At 45.0% G+C, this 20,127-nt stretch overlaps 1 protein-coding gene across 1 annotated transcript; it reads left to right on the top strand.

Annotated features, from left to right (window-relative positions):
• Positions 1 to 247: 247 nt before the first annotated feature.
• Positions 248 to 16,097, top strand: LOC120835990 (centrosomal AT-AC splicing factor). Its single transcript, XM_040498866.2, has 8 exons — positions 248 to 565; positions 908 to 1,077; positions 2,044 to 2,142; positions 3,311 to 3,377; positions 4,038 to 4,103; positions 5,212 to 5,304; positions 8,306 to 8,477; positions 15,961 to 16,097. Exons 1-8 carry the CDS (start codon positions 434 to 436, stop codon positions 16,095 to 16,097), a joined length of 936 nt encoding a protein of 311 aa, XP_040354800.1. The 5' UTR covers positions 248 to 433.
• The last annotated feature ends 4,030 nt before the right edge of the window (positions 16,098 to 20,127 follow it).

Here is a 20,127-nt window from a genome sequence, read left to right as displayed (position 1 = left end):
GGCTTGGTATTTTTGGAAAAGTTGGCTTGATAACTTGGCCTAAGCTCTTTGGCTTTTCTACATGAACTATATATTTAAAAAAATTAATCAAGCATTATATAAGTTTTCCGCGTTGAACTTACTTTTCTTTTGAAGAATTGCTAGAAAAAGAAAGATATTTGCAATCACAGAACCCACAGAAGAAGCCAAGCTCTTTGACTTTTGACTTGGCTTCTGAAGCAGTGGCACTGGCACCGGGCTAGCTTCGCTTGTGGAGCTTGCGCTGCTTGGGCGTTGCGGTTGCGTCGGTTGCGCTCCGTTGGGTCCGTAGTTGGGTCCATCGGGTCTGCATCTCGAGTGTATCTGGTTTTGTTATAGCAGGTGTTCTTATGTATTGCGCTGGTTGAGTTAAAGAAGCTTTAGGTCGAATCAGCTGGGCGTATTATCATCAACTATGTCCATTTCCTTCATCCAGTTCACGTTGTGCGACCTGTGCAGAGTCTCCCATAATGTGGGCAAGAAGCACGTCTACTCCAAGAGGCACCAAGAGATCGTGAAGAACGTCTTGGCCAAATATCTGAGAAAGGTGACGACAACAAGAACGATAGTCCCTGGAAGCGACCATCCTGACATTTCATATACTTCGTGTTCTACCGCATATCGTCTTTTCCACGCCATTAGCGCTGTGCGACAACGGGCTCAGTTGTGGCGTCCAGTGAATACGACTTATTGCTTTTAGCTTCTTAATTCGCAATCGGTACTGCTGATATTTTCTAAGAGCACTGCTTTTTATAATGTCTGGTAGCATGGTAGCTACTTCTACTCTTATTTTACGAGGGGATGTCGCTCGAGACCTCGGGATGCTTAGGGGGTCTGTGGCATGACCGTCGATTATATCTGACTAAAGCGTGCTGTCGATTCCTTTCAGATAGTGGAGGCCAAGCAGTATCTCAAGGCACCCGAAGTTCATGACTTGCTGTGGGAAGATGGAGCGAAAGTGTGGTGCTACTTCTGCTCCACCGAAGTTCCAAAACATGAAAGAAAAGTCGACGCAGCACTGAGCTTCAGATGTCACACCTTTCTACTGCATCTTGCCACGTAAGGGACTCGCAACACCTGCGGGTAATTTGACCTGCAGGGGTTGTAAGTGTTGTGAATTTTGGTTGAACATCAAAAGATAGCCAGGCGGTCAAAATGAATCCTCAGTCATTCGTTGGGGCATGCCAGTTGCCCTTTGTTGGTTTGGCGCTGAAACCCCCGAATTTGCAATCATGGCAAGCAGAGAGCCTTGTGGGATGGGCTTGCCCTGCTATTTTACACCTGCAACAGACTATTAGCGACGTGCACGACCAAAAGCGTCACTGCGGTTGCAATTCGCGATTGGCCAAACGCTCGCTGCATCTTTATTTGGATTAATATTTCTTTTATCGACGGAAATTGGCGCATTGCCCCAGTGTCAACTGTAACAATCTTAGTTTAAGAACGGGATGACTCCAACCTTCTATTGTTATATTTACACACACCATCGGATTTGTGCTTCGCAACTGATGATAAGTAGTCAAGATTACACCACTCACGACGTCACGGCGAGGCGAATTCTGGCCGTGACGTCTTGAATGGAAAACCATAAGAGTGCACCACCGAAACATCTCAACGCTAATAAGTGCACTGTGCTCGCCAGCAATCTATGAAGTCACATTTGTGTCTACTGCCAATGGAAGGTGGTACTGTCTCTTGTTGGAGTAGTGTGTTGTTATGCGAGTTGAAACTTTTGCCTCCAATCATCATCTCTGCTGGAGCTACATTTCAATAAAAGATTCAACATTCTGTGATGCAAAGTTTATCTATGTGGTGCGAAAAATCCCTCACTGGTTTCCATGGCAGACTCTGTACCATCTGCTGAAAATTATGCCTGATAGTTTAATGAGACTGTTGTGAATGGGGGGGGTCTGCACTCTTTGTGAATTTTGCAACATTTCAGTCTAATATGGCAGTGGACAACAATTGAGTCTTTTAATAGTTTTTTTATAATTTTAGCTTCTAGTCATTTTCCTTTGTCCACAGGCCGGAACATGAAGCAGCATGCAAGTCATTCTTTTGGAAAAACAAAATCAATAAATCTACAATTGGCCGCTACCTGCTGGATGTTTCGGACATAACTCGGTAAGTAAATCGAAAGAATAAAATCCTTGGCTTAGGTAGGCGACCGGATGCTAGTCTTCTGACAACAAAAATTGCTTCAAGTGGCAAGCTAGTTTTTATGTAACTTCATGCTTGCGTTTTCACTTCCGGAAGGAATGAAAATAACTTAATTTTATTGTTTTAATTTCTTCCGTCACAACAGCTATTTTATTATTTTGATGTCCCACATAAAGATAACTGCTTTTTCTGTTGTGTCATCCCCTGTTAAATACTTGCTTAATTATTTTGACGGATCCCGTAAATTAGCAAACTATTTCAACAGGTTTGTTTTGGGTTTGTGGGTGTGGCATCACTCGGGAAGGGGGGGGATGGGCTTCTGCATACCGAGACGAATGGGGCCGGAACAGCTCAAGTGTCCTGGAGACTGGCATCTCTCAAGTACACCACATCTCGAGACCAAAAACTCCACTGGCAGGCACACTGCTTTTGAACATGTTTCTGCAGTGTCTGGTCTAGAAGGTACATCTGATGTAGCTCATATTTTATTTTATGCAAGGTATGTCTATAGCAGTGCATTGTGGTGATTTCGTAACAATAAATGATCTGGCTGTGTAAGAATGTTGTCACCACCTGAGGAGCTAACTAAAGGCTTCTGCTACCTGTCCGACACATTAAATGAGAACGCCAAACAAGCACAATCCTGTCCAGAGCCTCGGCATCTACCGTGCTTCGTTCGTGCAAGCACAGCCCAGCATAACGAAATCATGTGATGGTTGTCATGAACTTGCGTCGTTACAATATATTAAGTTAGTAGGTTGTTTATTTAACATTGTAAAGTATAGCGCTGCAGAGAAGATAGTCTGCGCACTGTGCCAAAAGGCCTGGCTTTACATTCTTCATATTCACAATAAAACTGGGTAAAACGCTCATAAAAAATAACATAACTAAATAATGAAACTTCTTTCGTGTGGGACGTGAAAATAACAGTTGTAGGGATGTTGACTGCAAATGTTGAAATAGCCACTGCTTTTATAGTCTGCTTTGTAAAGTGAAAAATCCATGGAATGGATAGAACGAAAAAAGTATCAGTAAGAAGGTTAGAAAATTTGCACCCTGCCTTGTAGAGAGCAGGTGATTAATTTGTTCTTGTAGCTGGCACTTTCTCACTGACATTTCTTTTCTTGCACAGATGTGAATCCTTGCTTAAAGCTGCAGAAGAGAAGTATCTGGAGAAAATGGAAAAGCTTCATCAGAAGGTAAAGTGTCTTGGCCGTGGCCTGGCGAGAAATCGGACATTTGCAACAGTGTAAATGTGGGAAAGCAGAATTGCTGCGAGCAGAGCAGATCCTTCAATACTGTGAAAATATTCCCTGATGAAACAAACAGCTTAAATGCAACTGAATTTGCAGACATGAAATTTATTACTAAGATTATCAGGCTGAGAGAGAACATTTATACAGGCTTTAACTAGAAGACATTGAAGTCCTCATATCCTTTGCATGCTCGTGCAAATCAAGGCAATTTGCAAATAATAGTTTCTTGATTCTAAAAATTTGACAAACTGCATGCACAAAATGTAATTGGGCTTTCATGCTACATCTTAATGCAGCCAAATTTGCAGACATAAAATTTATTACGAAGGTAATTAAACCAAACAATTTTTATATGCTGACTTTTAACTCTGAAGACAGTGAAGTTTTCATATCCTTTGCACGCTTGTGCACACCAAGGCAATTTGCAAAAAATGGTTTCTTGCCACTCAAAATTTGACGAACTGCATGCATCAAGTGTAATTGGGCTTTCATGCTACATCATTTTATGATTTCTAACTGATATAGTAGCTGCTTGTACATAAAATCTTTCACTCTCCAGCAAGTATGTGAGCTTTGGCTTGTTGGCTGTGGTGGCTTTTTCAGATGGTAGCGGACATGCGAAGGACGGATGAATGGAGAGCGGCTTCTCAAGCCAATCTTCGCCTCCAGGTCTGTTCTGGGTGAACCGTATCCACACACGGCTTGTCTTCGAACTATAGTTACAAAAAGGGCAGTTCCTTTGACTCTTAGCTTTGGGAACTAGCCATTTGTATACTCCATTCACCCCTAAGCTGACAATGCAGTGGAAGCTATGCACTCGCCAAACCGATCGACCACACCTCTTTCATCACCTGACTGCACTTTTTGCTCATTGAAATGGGTGGGAAGGTGATCACGTGGTGAAAGGTAGGCATATTACTGGTCCAACGAGCACATAGCTTTCTTCGCAGTGTCAGCTTAGGGGTGAACGGAGTGTAGCGCTTGTTGCTTGGGATTGACCGGCTAGCTACTTATGTGATCGGTATACTAGCATAGTTTTCAGTCTACATTGACTTCAATATGGCCAGAAATTATTGATACCTTTTCAGTGAGATTGAAATGAAGTGCAGCTTTACAGTTCTAAGCTCTTTGAAAAGCCCTGCTCTTCACATATATCTATAGCAGAAAACACCCGCTTCTGTTATTGTAATATTTTTCCAAAGTTATTTTTTTACTCTTTTTAATGATTGGTGGCTTGCAGGGAACTGATAGGATTTGATTAGCAAGTGTGACTTGATTGAAAGCCTTAATAAATTGAAGATGGTAAAGATCTAAGCAAGTTTTTACTCTAGAACCAGGTGGTTAAGTTGTTATTCAACATCCACCACTTTATTCATAAAGCAATGCTGTTTAATCTGTTGGACTGCATGGTGTTTACACGAGTTGATAGTTAATTACTGCACCGCGGCAGAACTGAGGATCTAATCTGTAACACCTCGGCACTTCAACTGGCAGATCTAGGGCACTCCCAGTTGCAAGTTCGCCTTGTTACATAAGCTTCTCAGCTCATTAAATTCTTCCATTGAAGGTGTCTTAGTCTTAGGAGGTTGAGCATTAAGAACAAGGTTGCATACTTCTGTTGTGCCAGGAGATCTTTATTCATTTGTTTAATAATCTTGCTTTTACTCTGAAATGCCACTGGCTGGGCCCTCAGAAATCTGCCAGTTCGAGTGCTATACGTTCCACAATCAGAAAGATTGTTGTACCATGTTGTGAATCCTGAATACATGGCTAGCAGCAATTGCCAACGAGCTTTGGACCAAGCTTGCCTTCTGAGCCTGGTTGCAGCAGCTGGTCTGCAGAAAGTCACAACTCACTGCATAAGGAGCAGGTAGGTGAACCTTTGTCTCTAGTGTGCAGTGCATGTAGATGCCAGTACAATACAGATCCAAGAGGCGTCGCACAGCGCTCGAGGAGGAGGAGGGAAGAAGGAGAGATACGAAAGAATATGAGGAGGAGGAGAGAGAGAAAGAACAGGTAAAAAGGAAAGTGGAAAAAAAGTATTTGTTGAGAGAAAAAGGTAAAACGTGGAAATGCCGCCAGTCTCGTGTCCCCCGTGCTCAGCAGAACATTGAAGGGATCACATTGCGGTCGGAGAGGTCCCCCTCCCGATTTGTTATGGGTACTTAGACAAGTATTTGTTTAGAGTGTTATAAGAATAATCACCAGAAAGGCGAGAACTATCGAATTAACTGATTTATTTTCTTTCGAGACATGCTCAGCTTGGTTCATTCCTGAGAGAATTAAACAATGAGAATTACAGTATATTTGGTCTCTTGTGTTATTAAAAATGCAGCACGTAGGTGGGGCGGTGTCATTTCAAATGCTATTGCATCAAGTCGGGGTCAAAAGGAATCGTACAACCCCCCCCCCCCCCCCCCCCCCTCCCGTCTTACGTTGGCCCTCGACGTTCCAGATGTGGGCTATCTGGCTCCACACTTGAATGAGTTGAGACCACTGCGTCTAAACGCTTGGAGATTGACTGGTTTGAAAGAGGCTGCGAGCCGAGCTATGCAGAAAATAGAGAAAGCAGCGGCGAGCAGGGACACGGATTGAGTGGCATTTTCATGTTTTTTCTCTTTTTTTTTTCTCAACAAAGTTTTGGGGGCTTTCCTCGAGTATCCTCCTCACACGCTCCTCCTCTCCTTCCTTTTTTCCTCCTCCTCGAGCGTAGTGCGACGCCTCTTGGATGTGTACCGCCAGTATTATATTTTTCTCTGCTCTCGGTGTAGAGTGCACAGGGGAAAATTTCTACTGAAAAGACGTTTTTCTCTTTGGTAGTACGCTCCCGGTGCATAGCAGAAAAGCAATTTTCACACAGAGCATTCCTTGAGAAGTGCCTGCTTTGTTATTGCATATAAAGCTTGTATCATCAGAAATCATTATTAACATAATCTCTTATTCATAAAATCTGTCACATCTCATCATAATGAACAATCTTGGAAAAGCTAATCCTTGTGAAGTCCACACCAAGAGGTATTCCGCAACACATAAAATATAAACGTTTAGACATGTATAGTTTGCGGTCTGTAGCTCAGAAAATGCTGTAGACGCCCATTTTTAACTGGCCAGTATTTACTTATTTATTTAGTTTCACTTTTGGAGTCCTATGACAGCCCCGTGGCCTACGAAGAGTGCATTTACTAACAAATATACATGTAAAATAAGTAAAAATTTCAAATAATGACATATTCAAAATAAATTGTGCAACAGAAGGTAAGCCTTGCATCTGTTTTTTCCCCAATAAAGTTGGAACAATGTAGGATAGCATATTAAGCTAACAGCTACCTGCTAAATGTTGGGAGGAAAAATAGCAACCTTATGGCATTGACAAGGGGAGAAAAAATAGCAGCTTCATGACATTGACAACCTTGAAAATTCTGAAATCATGGTGGTCTTGTGAGTCCCTCAAAGCATGATAAAAGTCAAGTTTCTGTTTGATGCAGTTGTCACAAAGATGTATGATGCAAGCCTAGGGCAACCAAACTGTGAAGGCACTTGTGCAAAAATGGTAAAGGAGTAGCGAAAATCCAAAAGGTTGAGTATTGGCTTGTGGCTTAAATATAATTTTCTTTTCAAAATGGATCTTGCAGGAATTAGAATAACTTCTGTACAGTTCTCAGCTCATCTGCGTTTTGTGCTTCATGCCACATCAAAAATTATACTTTGACCAAGTAAGAAATTTAAGGAAATGCTAAAAGCAAAAGTAAGGTTGGAAAAGACAAGTCATTCTTGGGATTTGGCTTAATGTGCTGCAATATACACTGCATGGACCTTCCACATGTCCGGAAATTTTGTCCGGAGACAGACCTAACTCCCAGGCTGCTGCAATATTCACAATCTGGGACACATGCAAAATGCATGCAAAAGGGACACCACAACTCTTCTGTATAAAGGTTATTTAACACAAAGAAGCTAAAATAAGGGATGATTTATCTACTTTCTACGGTACTTAGAATGATCAAATCACTTACTTTTCTGCTTGTTGCAAATATGCAACAACATAATGTCTGTTTAAAGAAAACTTGGCCTTGCGTAATAATATTTCATAGTGCCACAAAAATATAATTAATGTCTCCAGATCACTGGTTCTCAAACAGGGTCCACATACTCTTTGGGGTCCCAGAATGCCGTCTTGGGAACCCTAAAACCCACAATCAATCAAGCCGAGCAATAAAACTTTTTTTTTTTTTGGTGCTTACTGTTCCAGAAATTTAGATAGTAGGCCAAACCCTGTGTGCTGATTGAGTATAGGGTTGGTTACTCCCCGTTTCAGTGCTTCAAAGTTGGTTTGAACGAAAGTTGGTTTGAACACATCTTGTCTTCTTCATTTACCCTTTTGTCATTTTGTTCACCCAACATTCCCTTCCCCCTTAGTGAACGATTCTCCCACATCACCTCCGCCGACCGAGAAGGGCTCCTTGAAGGATTGGCAGTTGAGAACCAGTCCTCTAAATTTTCACTATTTTTTTCTCAAATTTTGGATGTAGGACTGTGAAACTCAACATAATCATCGAAAACCTCCTAATTTTATCAGAGCGAAATAAACATTGACCTACACTCATGCTGAACCCACAAGAAAAGAAAAAGAATGTGGACTGAAAGATCCAGTGTGGGGGCATCCCACGCAACATTTGTTAATTGTCCTTGGACAGGATTCTTGAGCTTGCAGAACTAGGCCCAAATATTTTTGCAGTCGCGAATCAGTCCTACGAGTAGGCATGTTCCACAAAGGAAACGGTAGCGCCCTGCAACAACTGAATAGAAAAGTTTAGCCACATGGTCACTTTGTTTTGTGAATTTACTCTCGTGCTTTTTTATGCCTTTGGAAGATGCAGCCAACACCCAAGGGAAACATCTTCAGTGGAGCTCGGCCCCCGTGGCTAGATGACGACGACGATGACGACGAACCTGCCAGTGGGGCGCCCCTCGCAAAACGAACGTGCGTCGGGCAGATATCGCAGAAGCCCATTGGGCCATCTTTGGAGGATTTCAAGCAGCATCGTACGTGGGGCTCACAACCTCTCCCGCTTTTACGAAATTCACCCTCTTTTCATCTTCCGCACTGACATTCGTTTACACTTGCAGAATGAGGATGCCAATGCACGGCGTGTCTGTTTTACCATGGTTAGGTCGCCCTCAGTGGGTCAGTCTATTGCGACGGTACTTCTGGATGAACGAGTACATTTCAAGTTAGCAAGTCTTATATGTCGTCGGAGGTTGGTGAAAGGCAAAAATCTAGACTGACTTCAGCACTAGGGATTTTCGAGTTTAGGGAAAAAAAAGCTACAAAATCGGTTGCTTTCAATCAAGTTGCGAATAACATTGTCTGAGCTTTGTACATTGCTTGATTGTCGTGAACCCAGAATGCGGGAAACCTGAGCTGATATGTGTATAATTACATTCCCAAACAGCCGACGGAATACCAAAAAACCCGTGTTTATTCAGGATGCCATACCTTATATACACACATGAGGACACCATGTGTCCAACCGAGCGTCTGAAACCGAAACTAGACAATGTACTATAATGCACACGATTCACGATACACAACATATTCCCTTCCTTGAATTTGTTTGGGTGAGCATTGGTCAGTAGGTTATTTGGTTAGTGCATTGTGAGCAGCGACTTGCCCATCAGATACTATAAGCAACAAATATATACATATGTACATCATAAAATTTTTGCAAACAACAGCATTATGCAATTTTACAGAACTTACATCTGTCCTCTACATATGAAAGCCCACAAGCACAATGGATAACGTACTACAAAAATCGAAGGGAACACTAGACATCATCCCGGAACCTAACAGGTGGACGCCTGTCCCTGTTTAGTTACACTCGACGCTCCGGACCAGTTTCTTCAGGCGGTCTAGTTTGCTGGCACGGCACGCTCTCTTCGTGTGGCATAGTTTGCTGGCATGGCACAGGCTCTTCATGTGACACAGTTTGCTAGCACAGCACAGGCTCCTCGGGCGGCACAGGTTCCTGGGCTGGCACAGTTTGTACTTGCAACTGAGATGAAGCACTGCCAGCCGGTGCAACAACTGAGCTACCACCGTGGAGCACCCATGTGTCACTCGGCTCAATGCAATCCTGGTCAGCCGCAAGTGCAGGCACCTTGCACAACTTGGAGGCGTTCCAAGTATGTCTGTCGTCGAGAAGGAAGGACGACGGGCCACGCTGCTTGACCTTCTTTGAAGGACTGAAAACAGGATCACCCTTCAAAACGCGGATGGCATCTTAATTTTGCACGTGGTCTCCTACAGCAACCTTTCTGTTCTTTGCTGCTCTCCTTTTGTCGATGTACTGTTTGCTGTAGAGCTGATGACGCTTCACTCGCTGACAGTTCTCTTGCTGGTTCCTCCTAGAGTAATGGTGATGGGAAGCCAACTACGTTCAGCCGAGTTCTTGGCAATCTCCCATGAAGGAGAACAGCAGGGGCAATCCCTGTAGTAGCACGCAGAGTGCATCTGTAGATTCCGAGGTACTCGGTGATAACCAGTCGCTGCGGTCAACGGCCCAGCACAGCCAGCTGAATGAATGTCTTGAGAGTGCGATTGAAACATTCTATTTGACCATTGACTTGAGGATAGTAAACTGATGAATGCGAGAGCTGAATTGACCGTTCTTGCAGAAAGCGGAAAAACTCCCTGAACGTGAATTGCAGACCGTTATCAGATGCTATCTCGTCAGAGTAGCCTTCTCTGGCGAACATGATGAGCAAGAACTTTGTTACAGTTTTGATGTTACTTCCGAGCAGAGATGGACTTCCAACCATTTGGAGTGGTAGTCGATCAGAGTAATTATGAACTGGAAGTTTGAAGGGCTCTCTCCAGGAGACCAACTATGTCTATTGCAATCTTCTGCCATGGCTGTACCAGTAACTTAATCGGTTGCATTGGAGTGGGTGATGTCTTGGTTGAGTTGTTGGCTTCCTGGCAAGTACTGCAGCTCTTGATTGCTGTCTCAACTTGCTTGTCCATTCCCGGCGACCAGAAATGTTCGCAAAGCCTTGCCATAGTGCAAACGATTCCTGGGTGGCTTTTATGCGCCGTAGCAATGAGCTGGGCCGACAGAGACAGGGGAACAACCAGCCTCTCTGCTCGTATTAAGATCTCTACCACTGACAGTTCTTCTCGAATTCTGAAAAACGGCAACAGATTTTCAAGAAGGCTTCTGTGCGGAGGCCAATAACCGGTGATGTAGGACTTCACTTGGGTCAGAACAGCATTACTCAGAACTGCTTCTTGAAATTAATCCATTGTCACACACGTAGGCTCAGCAAGGCAGACAGCTTCTTCCTCAAAAACCAGTTCAGGGGCCATGGTCAGGACGGGCAGACATGATAGAGTGTTCGCTACATTGTTCTGCGCACCTTTTTGATACTCTACTGTAAAGTTATAGCAGAGCAGTCTTGCACACCAGCGTTCAACCCTAAGGGGACGTCGTCCCAAACCATGTGAAGACAGAAGCGATACCAGGGCTTGGTGGTCTGTTCGCAGCGTAAATAGGTGTCCCCAGAGGAACAGATGCCAGTGTTCACACCCCCTAATTGCAGGCCAATGCTTCTTTTTCGCCATCGTCGTACTTCCTTTTAGTGGTGAGAGAATGCGTGAAGCAAAAGCAACGGTGCGAAGTGTCTGGCCCTGTCGCCGCTGGAGGACAGCTCCTAGTCCGCATTCAGGCGCATCCTGAATGCGAACTAGGAGCGTCGAGACTACAATTAGAAGAGCAGGGTCGAACATATGAAGCACCAGGTCAGAAGAAAGCAGGAGCTTTACCTTGCAAAAGCTGGCATCAACCTGTGAGGATTACACAAACGGTTGGTTTTTACGAAGAAGAGCTCTCATTGACTCCACGACTTCGGCTAGGTGAAGAACGAACTTTGAATAATAGTCCACAAGACCCAGAAAGGAGCTAAGTTCTGCAGCCTTGGCTGGAGCAGGCGTGTTTGTAATCGAATCTACCTTTTGTGGGAGATGCTAAATACCTTGAGCAGTCACCTTGTGACCTAGGAATGTCAAGCTCTGTGACATTGAAAACACTTATGTCATTCAGTTTAAGGCCCGCATCCTTGATGCGTTGCAAGACTTTGCCGAGGTTCTGAAAATGTTCCTTCAACGACTTGCCGAAGGCAATAGCGTCATGAATATAAAAGAGGATTCCAGCACAGCTGTGAAGAATCTGACACCAGGCATTGGAACGCTGCTGGTGCCAAGGCCAATCTAAAACAAACTCTTTTGAAATAGAACAACCCGTCGTGGGTGATGGAGGCTCTTAAGTCTCTACTGTCTTTGTGCAGAAGGACCTGGTGGCAAGCCGAAGCTAGATCAAGTTTTGAAAAGTGGGTCGCTCCCACCAGTGCATGAAGCAGCTCTTTCATGTGTGGCAGGGGGAACGTGTCGGGAATGATGGCCTTGTTGGGTTCACGAAGGTCCACGCACAGTCCAATGCTCGCATCTCTCTTCTAGATGCCAACTATGGGAGAAACTCTCTGACGCTTCAACGCATTCAATGATGTCGAGACTTTCCAGATGCTGAAGCTCAGCTTACACCCGAAATAGCAAAAAGAAAGGCAGGCGATGAAGCTTTGATGCTACGGACTGAACCGCAGAGCGCGTCTTGACTTTGTGAACAAAGCCTTTGGCGAGGCCTAAGCCTGGAGGGAAAAGAGGCTTGAAGTGTGCAAGAGCTGAAGGCAGTGGCAGACGGGCAACTGCACTGGAGGTCTGTTCCTCAGGGACGGAAAAAGCTTGAAGGCATTGCATAGTGGTCCCTTCAATGCACAAGTGCTCCACAACATAGAAGAGAAGATGCACCTTGCGTCCTTGAAAAGAGACTTCTGAGAAGAAGCAACCTCGAGCTGAAATGGGCTTTTTCCAGAAATCTAGCAGGGTGACGCGCGGAACAGGCAGAAGAACTAGACCCGGTAAGTGTTCGTTGACTTGTTTCGACAAAATGGACACTGATGACCCAGAGTCAACTAGAAGTTGCAAGGTAACCTGCCTGACTCAAACATCGATGTGAATTCCACAGGTTGCAGGATGCTGAAGAACAAGGACCTGAACGGCGTCATCCTCCGACGAGTTGTCAACCACTACCTCGTAAACAGTCGACTGCGAGCTTTTCTGGTTGCACACTTTCTTGAAATGTCCAATGCTAAAACAATATGAACAGCGTTGTTCATGTGCTGGACGAGTCCATGATGCGTGGTGCCGACGAGAGCCGCAGCGGAAGCAGTGCAGGGAATGTGCACATGGTGCTGAAGGCGAGCGACAGTGGTTGTGGCGGTCACGAGATGAAAGGCGCTTCTCTTGAGCAGCGCGTGAACTGGTAGCGCATCAGGGAACACGCTGCTGGTGACTTCGTGTAGCGTGCCGTTAACGTGAAAGCTTTGAAGACAGCTCGGAATACTTGTTAGGGCGCGCCGACACTGGTTGTACGAATGCGGAAAATCCCTTCATTTCGTTGGCCGCTTCTTCTTGTTGAACGGCTATCTGCACTGTGGTAGAAAACGGTAGTGAAGAACGTTCCAGCAACAGACATTCACGAACGCGGTTAGAAGACATGCCGGTCACGAACTTGTCTCGTAGTGCCCCTTCTTGCGATGCGAAGCAACACGGCAATGCGAGCTCACGTAGCGTGGCAAAAAGGTCATGAATAGACTTGCCTGGAGATTGGAAACACCTGTGGAAGTAGTGTCGCTCGATGGCCAGGTTGCTGGTTGTGGCGAAGTGCTGGGCCAAGGAAGTGACGGCAATGTCGTACTTGTTCGGCTTGCTCGTTGTATCTTTGTCTTTGTCTTGAGCGGTGCTTAGAGGCTTTGTGTCAGATAACGTGTTGAAAATTCTATGTCCTTAGGCTCACAGACAGTGCAGCAGAAGGGCCTTGCGTCGCTCCGGAGGAAATCCGGTAGCACCAGACGCAAGCAGGTAGACGTTGAACATGCCATGCCACTTCAGCCAGGGCACAGACGGGCGTCCCGGTGTTGGCAGGAAAGGTTCTGGAGGGGTGAGACCGGCGAAGGCCATGGCGAGTCTCGTTAGGGACGGTGCCGTTCACGCGCTAAATATCGAAGAAAAAAGGAGAGGACATCCTCGTCACCATGTAATGACGTTCCTAAGCAGCCGACGGAATACCGAAAAACCCGCGTTTATTCAGGACGCCATACCTTATACACAGACACGAGGACACCATGTTGCCAACGGAGCATCTGAAACCGAAACTAGACACTGTTCCATAACTCACACAATACACAACAATATGCAGCAGTTGGGAGGTACCAAAGGAGTTCTAGATGCAAGTTTTGAAAGGTCCGTTGATCAAGCTGGCATTGCAGAACTGGACGGGCCTTCCCTTTCTCAATCGATTGTCACTGGGACATTGTGTTATTTTTTTGCACATCCTCAGCTGCAGAGGGCTATTTTATGTTCAAGTTGTTGTTAGTCTTTCATGTTCTGTATTCTTTAGATGACTATAGTCCATTGCAGTCATCTTCTGTTTCACTCACAGCGATCCTTACTGAATGGACAATCCATTCAGTCTAGATTTCCATTCAGGGGTATGCTGGTTTATTCAGTTTGTCGGTCCAGAGACAATTCATTCTTTAGCAGGTTTTAAAAGGAAGTACAGTCAAATCCCGCTACAATGAAATTGACGGTGCGCAAGAAAAAATTCGTTGGAGCGAAAATTTTGTTGTTGTGAAATTCACAGAAGAATGGCATACCTGAACTGATAGAGTACGGAAATCTTTATTTCCAGAGTGTATCGAGCGTCGCCCGCTTCCTTTTTCTTGTTGGGAGCTCCGTGACGCGGTTTTCGCATTCGGCGATTCGGTTCATGGCGAGGTCGTCATCATGCGCAGCCACGTAGCTTCTGAGAACGTCGGAACGCATCCAGTATGCGCACCATGGAAGGCGGAGGCTGCAGGTTCGGCACGTCGTCTCCATCTGACTGCGCCTCGTCGCGGACACTTTTTATAATGTCTTTGCCACTCACTTCTTCATGAGCGATAACATTCATGTCAGCGTCGATGACATCTTCCAGCGCGACACCAGACGGTGCAGTTCCGGCATCCTGAAGCGCAGCCCAACAAGTAACAGCCTCTCCCGGCAGACGCACTGTTTCGTTATCCTCAGCAGAGTTGGCGTCTGGGTCTCCGTCGGCGTCTGGGTCTCCGAGCTTGAAGCCCGCGTGCGTGAAGCAGTTGGCGATGACTGAACAAGAGCCTTTTTGATTGCATCTTTCTACTTTAGGATTGTCGACAACAAATTCAGAGGAACTTTTCGGCGATGACAACTTTCTTCTGTCCACTTGCAACTTCGGCGGGATGCAAGCTTTATCTTGTAAGGACAAAAACTTTTGCGTTTTGCTTGGCGGTGCCATCATGCCATTCGGAAAAAGCCCGCATACCGTTGTTGTCGTCGTACTGTACTGATAAAATGACAGCCGACAAAAAAGAAGAAAAAAACAACAACAAAAAGACCCAGCTTCGGCTTTGGGTAGTCGGCAGCAGAGCGTTGTCAAGCCAAGAGCTAGAGCAACATCGGTGCAACAGCGTAGGAAGGCCAGCCTCATCGCCGTCAAGTAATGGCAGCCTGCACGCCCGGTAACGTTGACGCTCGGTCAACGTTGCGCTCGAGTACCGGTTATTAGTGGCAGTTTCTGGTGATTCAACACATGATTTAAACTTTATAGTAGACATATTTTATGTGCCAAAATGCACCAGTGCTCGAAAGTTTGTTTTCCGTACGGAAAATTAAACTTTCGAACTTCGAATTGCTCTGTAAAATTTCGTCCAAGCGGAACAGCACAAGAAACAGTGTTCGCTGTAGTGAGGATTCTTATGCATTGACTCTTATGGACTGTTGACGGGGAACGGAAAAATATTCTTTGAACAGGAAATTTCATTGAAAGCGGCGTTCATTGAAGCGGGGTTCGACTGTACTATTTTTCAATTAGTCTCCATGGGTCAGTGACCCTCTATGTCACCCCCCATTCATAGGGAATAAAGCACTTGAGAACAAAATGGAAATTAGATACTTAGTCCTGCCTTTTTTAATGTAAAGTACCGAACAGGCACCCACTCCAAAGCATAGGTTATTTCGTCAAATTTGGGTAGGGTGCTTTCAGGAGCCAAATTTCACAGTTTATGGAAAACTGGGTGGGCACTCGCACAAGCATGGGGTTTTGTGCACCTTAGTAGTTTGGCTTAGTGCCGTAGAGAAAAACTATACCTGTTTCAAATTTTTTAAATGAAAGAGAGTTAAACAACTACTGATTGGTGAAAGTTTAAAAAAAATTACTTCATGGTTTGTTAAGTAGTATACCTAGTACCTTCATAGCATCCTTGTCATTTTTTTGCTTACTTTGTACCATAAAAAAATCTGATCAAGTGACAAGTTAGCAATTTGAGTGCAACCTCAATGTGCTATCATCTGAAGCTGGCCAGTGGCTTAACATTGTGTCTGCTTCACTTTCAGGGGAAGCTGAGAAGAGGAAGAAGCTGAATCCGAGGCGTGTGGGGGCCAACTTTGATCACTTCTCGGAGACATCTGACGAATGGCTGCCCTCTTTTGGTCGCGTCTGGAATTTTGGAATGAGGTGGCAGTCTAGGTAAGCACATCATATATAAAACTTTCTTCTAGCAATCATGTTATTCTAATACTGCCTTGTTTATGTTCAATCCAGCTGAAAATTCTACATTTCTGTTTAGCTCAAGACTCTTGAACTATACGAAATAAAGGAACCCCAAGCTTTGTGCATCTGACAAAAGTCAAGAGTGAAGCGTTCTTAGAATTTCAACTTTAATTAGACTCTTTTGAGACCCTTTATGTTGAAACTTGTCATATAATGTAGTATGCCTCAGCAGAAATTTCTTGTTTTGTGTCGATACAAAAGGTATGATTGCTGAAATTCTTAGCGGCTCAAAGTGTATTTTGTAGCTAGGGGTGTCGCGAACTTGCTGAGTTTCAACACTCCTCAAAGGACGAATTTCATCTAACTTTGCCAAAGGTTTGAAGGTTCGGTGAACCAGTTAAACCTCAAGGTTCAGTAAAGGTTCACAACATCCCTAGTTATAACCATGTGCTCCTTTGTTTTTTTTCTTAACGTTTTAGGCTGAAATTCTACGAGCTTCTATGATGCAACCAAAGTATCACTTGCTGCAACTTTAGCTTGAGGAATTTGGCACGATATCGAAGTTATACAGAACTTCATGTTTGAAATCTTGAAATTCTGTTCAGAAATGCCCACAAAAATATTACTGCAATGTTGTCTATTACAATGTTACAGTTAATACTACGTATTCGATTTATCTCTAGTCCCCCTCTATCCTTTGGAGGTAATAGATACTTCCAAGTTTGCGAAGGTGCCAAGAGGTACGTCCTGGATCACACTATTGGGATTCCAAAATACTGATACTTAAAGGGAAGCTGAAAAGGTTTTTGAAAGAAACGAGTTAGAACTGAATTCTAGAGTATTTTTATCCCATAAATCTGAATATAATGCTTGTTTTCCCTGAGTTTATGAATACTGAAATACGGCAAAACATGTCTAGCCCTGACAGCCTCGGGTGTACACTTGAATGCCTGGCTTACGAGGTCTTTTTTTTTCTTTACCTCAAATTCTGAAACAGTTTATGAGCAGAAATGTTATTTTTTGTTGTTTTCGTTTCAGGCATCAGTTTCGAAGAGAAGAAAACAAACCAAAATAGGTGGAGTCACAATGGAAATGGCAGCATTTTTTTTTTGCGATATGCCTAAAATGTTTTTTTTCATTAAAAGCAGTGTTGAAGAAGAGTTTATTGTCATGTTTTGTTCAAAGTGACTATTGAAATGCTTTATAAACTACATGGATGGTTTTACCTGAACTTGTAAAATACCAAAGCATCTACCGAAATTTCGGTGACAATTGGGTGAAACAAAATCATGGGTGCTTGTTGAGCCCAAACAGCAAAAGACAAAATGATGACCATGACCATTGACGAAACTTCCAGGCAAAGAAACAATAATTCTCAAACTTGTCTGCTGAAAAAGAAAAAAAGTCACAATGATAGTCGGGCGATTTCAGATAAGATCGACCAAAGGGTGGCTGGCCGACATTTTTAAATCGACTGATGTTTTTATATGCCATTGTCGAGTGTCTGGTATAAACAAATCCCACTTAATTTTGACCAAACAAAATTTTTGAGAGCCTCGTAGGGCATGAGGAAATGGGCAGCTGCATTAACCCGCACTGATGGAGGGGGCACGTTTAAAAATAGATAACAAACAAGAAACTTAGGAGAATTTTAATACTTTCTAGAAAACAACTGGGTACAGCTTGCTTGTAATTTATAGTTATAATATTTATTTAAATTATATTTTTTTTTCTAAACATTGCCAAACATGCCTGCTCGAACGACAAATGGCAAAATTTGAAGGCCTGTATCTCATGAAATAATTTAATCACCATCATATACTTTTCAGATAGTATTCTAATTATATAAGAATATAATTTAAAATATGTATTAGGTATCTGAGTGATAAGATAGTCGTGATACACTTAAGCAAACAAGAAAAAAAAATTCCAATGCAAAAAGAAACTTTGGTCTTTTTTAAATTTGGGTGTATTGTTTTATTTTATTTTGGAATTCATTTATATTAAAACATGTTGCATTAATTGATTGAGAAAAAAGTCAAAACTCCACAAAATAGGGTCCTTTTTCAAAGCCTACACTTAGCAGAGTGTCACAGAAACCGGCTGTTCTAGAAACCGACGGGGGTCGTGCTGACGTCTGCGGAAGAATAATGGCCAGTGAAGTAAACGACCGCCTTCGGCGGATGAGCTCGCAGCCAGGCGCGTGTCAGGTTACGCAGGGAGCGCTTCGTTGAAGCGACCGCATGTTCGGTGTTTCTTCGTATACACAACCTAGAGTGGTTTTGGGGGGTATACACGTCTCTGCAGCCCCAGATTTACGAGGCGAGCTGGCGGCTCGCTGTTGGAATGTGTTTCTCGTCAGCGCTCGAATTGCCTGGCGGGTCTTAGTGTTTAGAAGAACCCTGCTTTAGGGTCAGGGGTCAGACCGAGGGGGCAACAACCTACCGTGGGAACAAAGAGAGTGCGGGAACCGCGGGGTCGCCAGGACTGGGAGTGCGAGAGAGAACTCCAAGGCGGACGGTCGCATCGCGACGTCGAGGGATGCGGCGAGACCCTGTCGACGGCCCCACGCCAGGCACCGGACGAAGCTTCCAGTGAGTGTGCGACCGCAAAAAGTGGGCGTGCGGGGCCAGTGAGCCGCGCCCACGGTGTGCCAAGCCACCCGCCGGAATTTCTCCACCTCGGACGGACCGCGCAGGGAGACGCCAGCACCTCTACGCCAGATGAGACTTTTTCTTTGCACTCACTTATTCTCCTATTTTAGTTTACCATTAGGACTCTCTTAAACTTAGTATTTTTCTAGTACTGTCTAGGCAACCCCGAGCATGAAATTGTAAACCGTTATACTGTGCGTACCTGTGCTTCTGCCGTTTGATGTCTACGTGATTTTTGCATATTATATAGCGCCTAATTATCTACCCTATCCCTTTCAAATTAAACGTCATTTATATATCTGACACACGCCTCCGTCTCTCTTCATTGGTAAGACTCTCCACCAGAGCGTGGCCCTATCGCTCGGTCAGCGGTCCCCTTCCTTCAAATCGTCACTCGGGAGGCCTACCGCCTTCCTGTGACATAAATTGGCGTCCGCGACAGGACTTGCTGACCACGGTGGAGAGGCTTCCATGACGAGAGAGAGAGCCGAGCATAGAGGCAGCTTCCTTAGAACGGATAGTGATTTCTGGATTGTTGAAGGGAGCCTTGTCGCGTAACGGATTGCCTGGTGCGACATAAACATGGAGATAGGCGACCTTATTTCGTACGGAAAGCAGCTCGGGCTCGAAGGTCCAGCCCTCAAGGAATGGGTAGACTCCGAGCGGGCGAGGGGCGAAAGAGAAAAGGCCCTAGAGAGAGAAGCAAGGGCTGAAGAAAGAAAATCAGCCAAGGAAGAGGCTCGAGCCCGAGAAGATGCCGAGTTTCGATCGCTGGAGCTGAGAGTAAAGCTCGAAGAGGCCCAGATCAAACTACGGGAAGCCCAGAACGCGGCGACGCCTCCGCCAGCAGCAGGTGGAGGAACCGAGGGGGCCGGGCAAACTCTGGGAAAGAGCCCCCAGCGCTGGTTGCCAGCATTCAACGAGGAGAGGGACGATCTGGACGCGTACCTTCTGAGATTTGAGAGGCTGGCCACGGGACAGCGATGGCCACGGGAGCAGTGGGCCACCGCACTTAGCGTCTGCCTCACCGGAGAGGCGCTCGGGGTGTTTTCGCGACTGACCCCGGAAGACTCGGCTGACTACGACAAAGTTAAAAAAACGCTCCTTCAGAGGTTCCGCCTGACAGCCGAGGGCTTCCGGGAGAAGTTCAGGGACGCGAAGCCGGAAAAAGGGGAGACGGGCACCCAGTTTGCTGCCAGGTTGGCCAGCCTTCTCGATCGGTGGGTCGATCTGTCAGAGACGGCAAAGGATTTTGACGCCTTAAGAAACCTGTTGCTCACCGAGCAGTTTATTCGCGGAGCCCCCCCAAAATTGTCTTTGTTCCTCCGGGAAAGGAAGAGTAGGGAACTGGGCGAC

This window comes from Ixodes scapularis, unplaced genomic scaffold, assembly GCF_016920785.2.
Source record: "Ixodes scapularis isolate PalLabHiFi unplaced genomic scaffold, ASM1692078v2 PGA_scaffold0__279_contigs__length_252992795, whole genome shotgun sequence".
Taxonomy (NCBI): domain Eukaryota; kingdom Metazoa; phylum Arthropoda; class Arachnida; order Ixodida; family Ixodidae; genus Ixodes; species Ixodes scapularis.
This window is presented reverse-complemented; position numbering and strand designations above follow the sequence as displayed.

Coding starts and splice junctions, on each gene's coding strand:
- LOC120835990 (XM_040498866.2), top strand. CDS start 434: ATGTCCATTTCCTTCATCCAGTTCACGTTGTGCGACCTGTGCAGAGTC. Junction 566..907: donor TGGCCAAATATCTGAGAAAG/GTGACGACAACA, acceptor GATTCCTTTCAG/ATAGTGGAGGCCAAGCAGTA. Junction 4,104..5,211: donor AAGCCAATCTTCGCCTCCAG/GTCTGTTCTGGG, acceptor CATGGCTAGCAG/CAATTGCCAACGAGCTTTGG.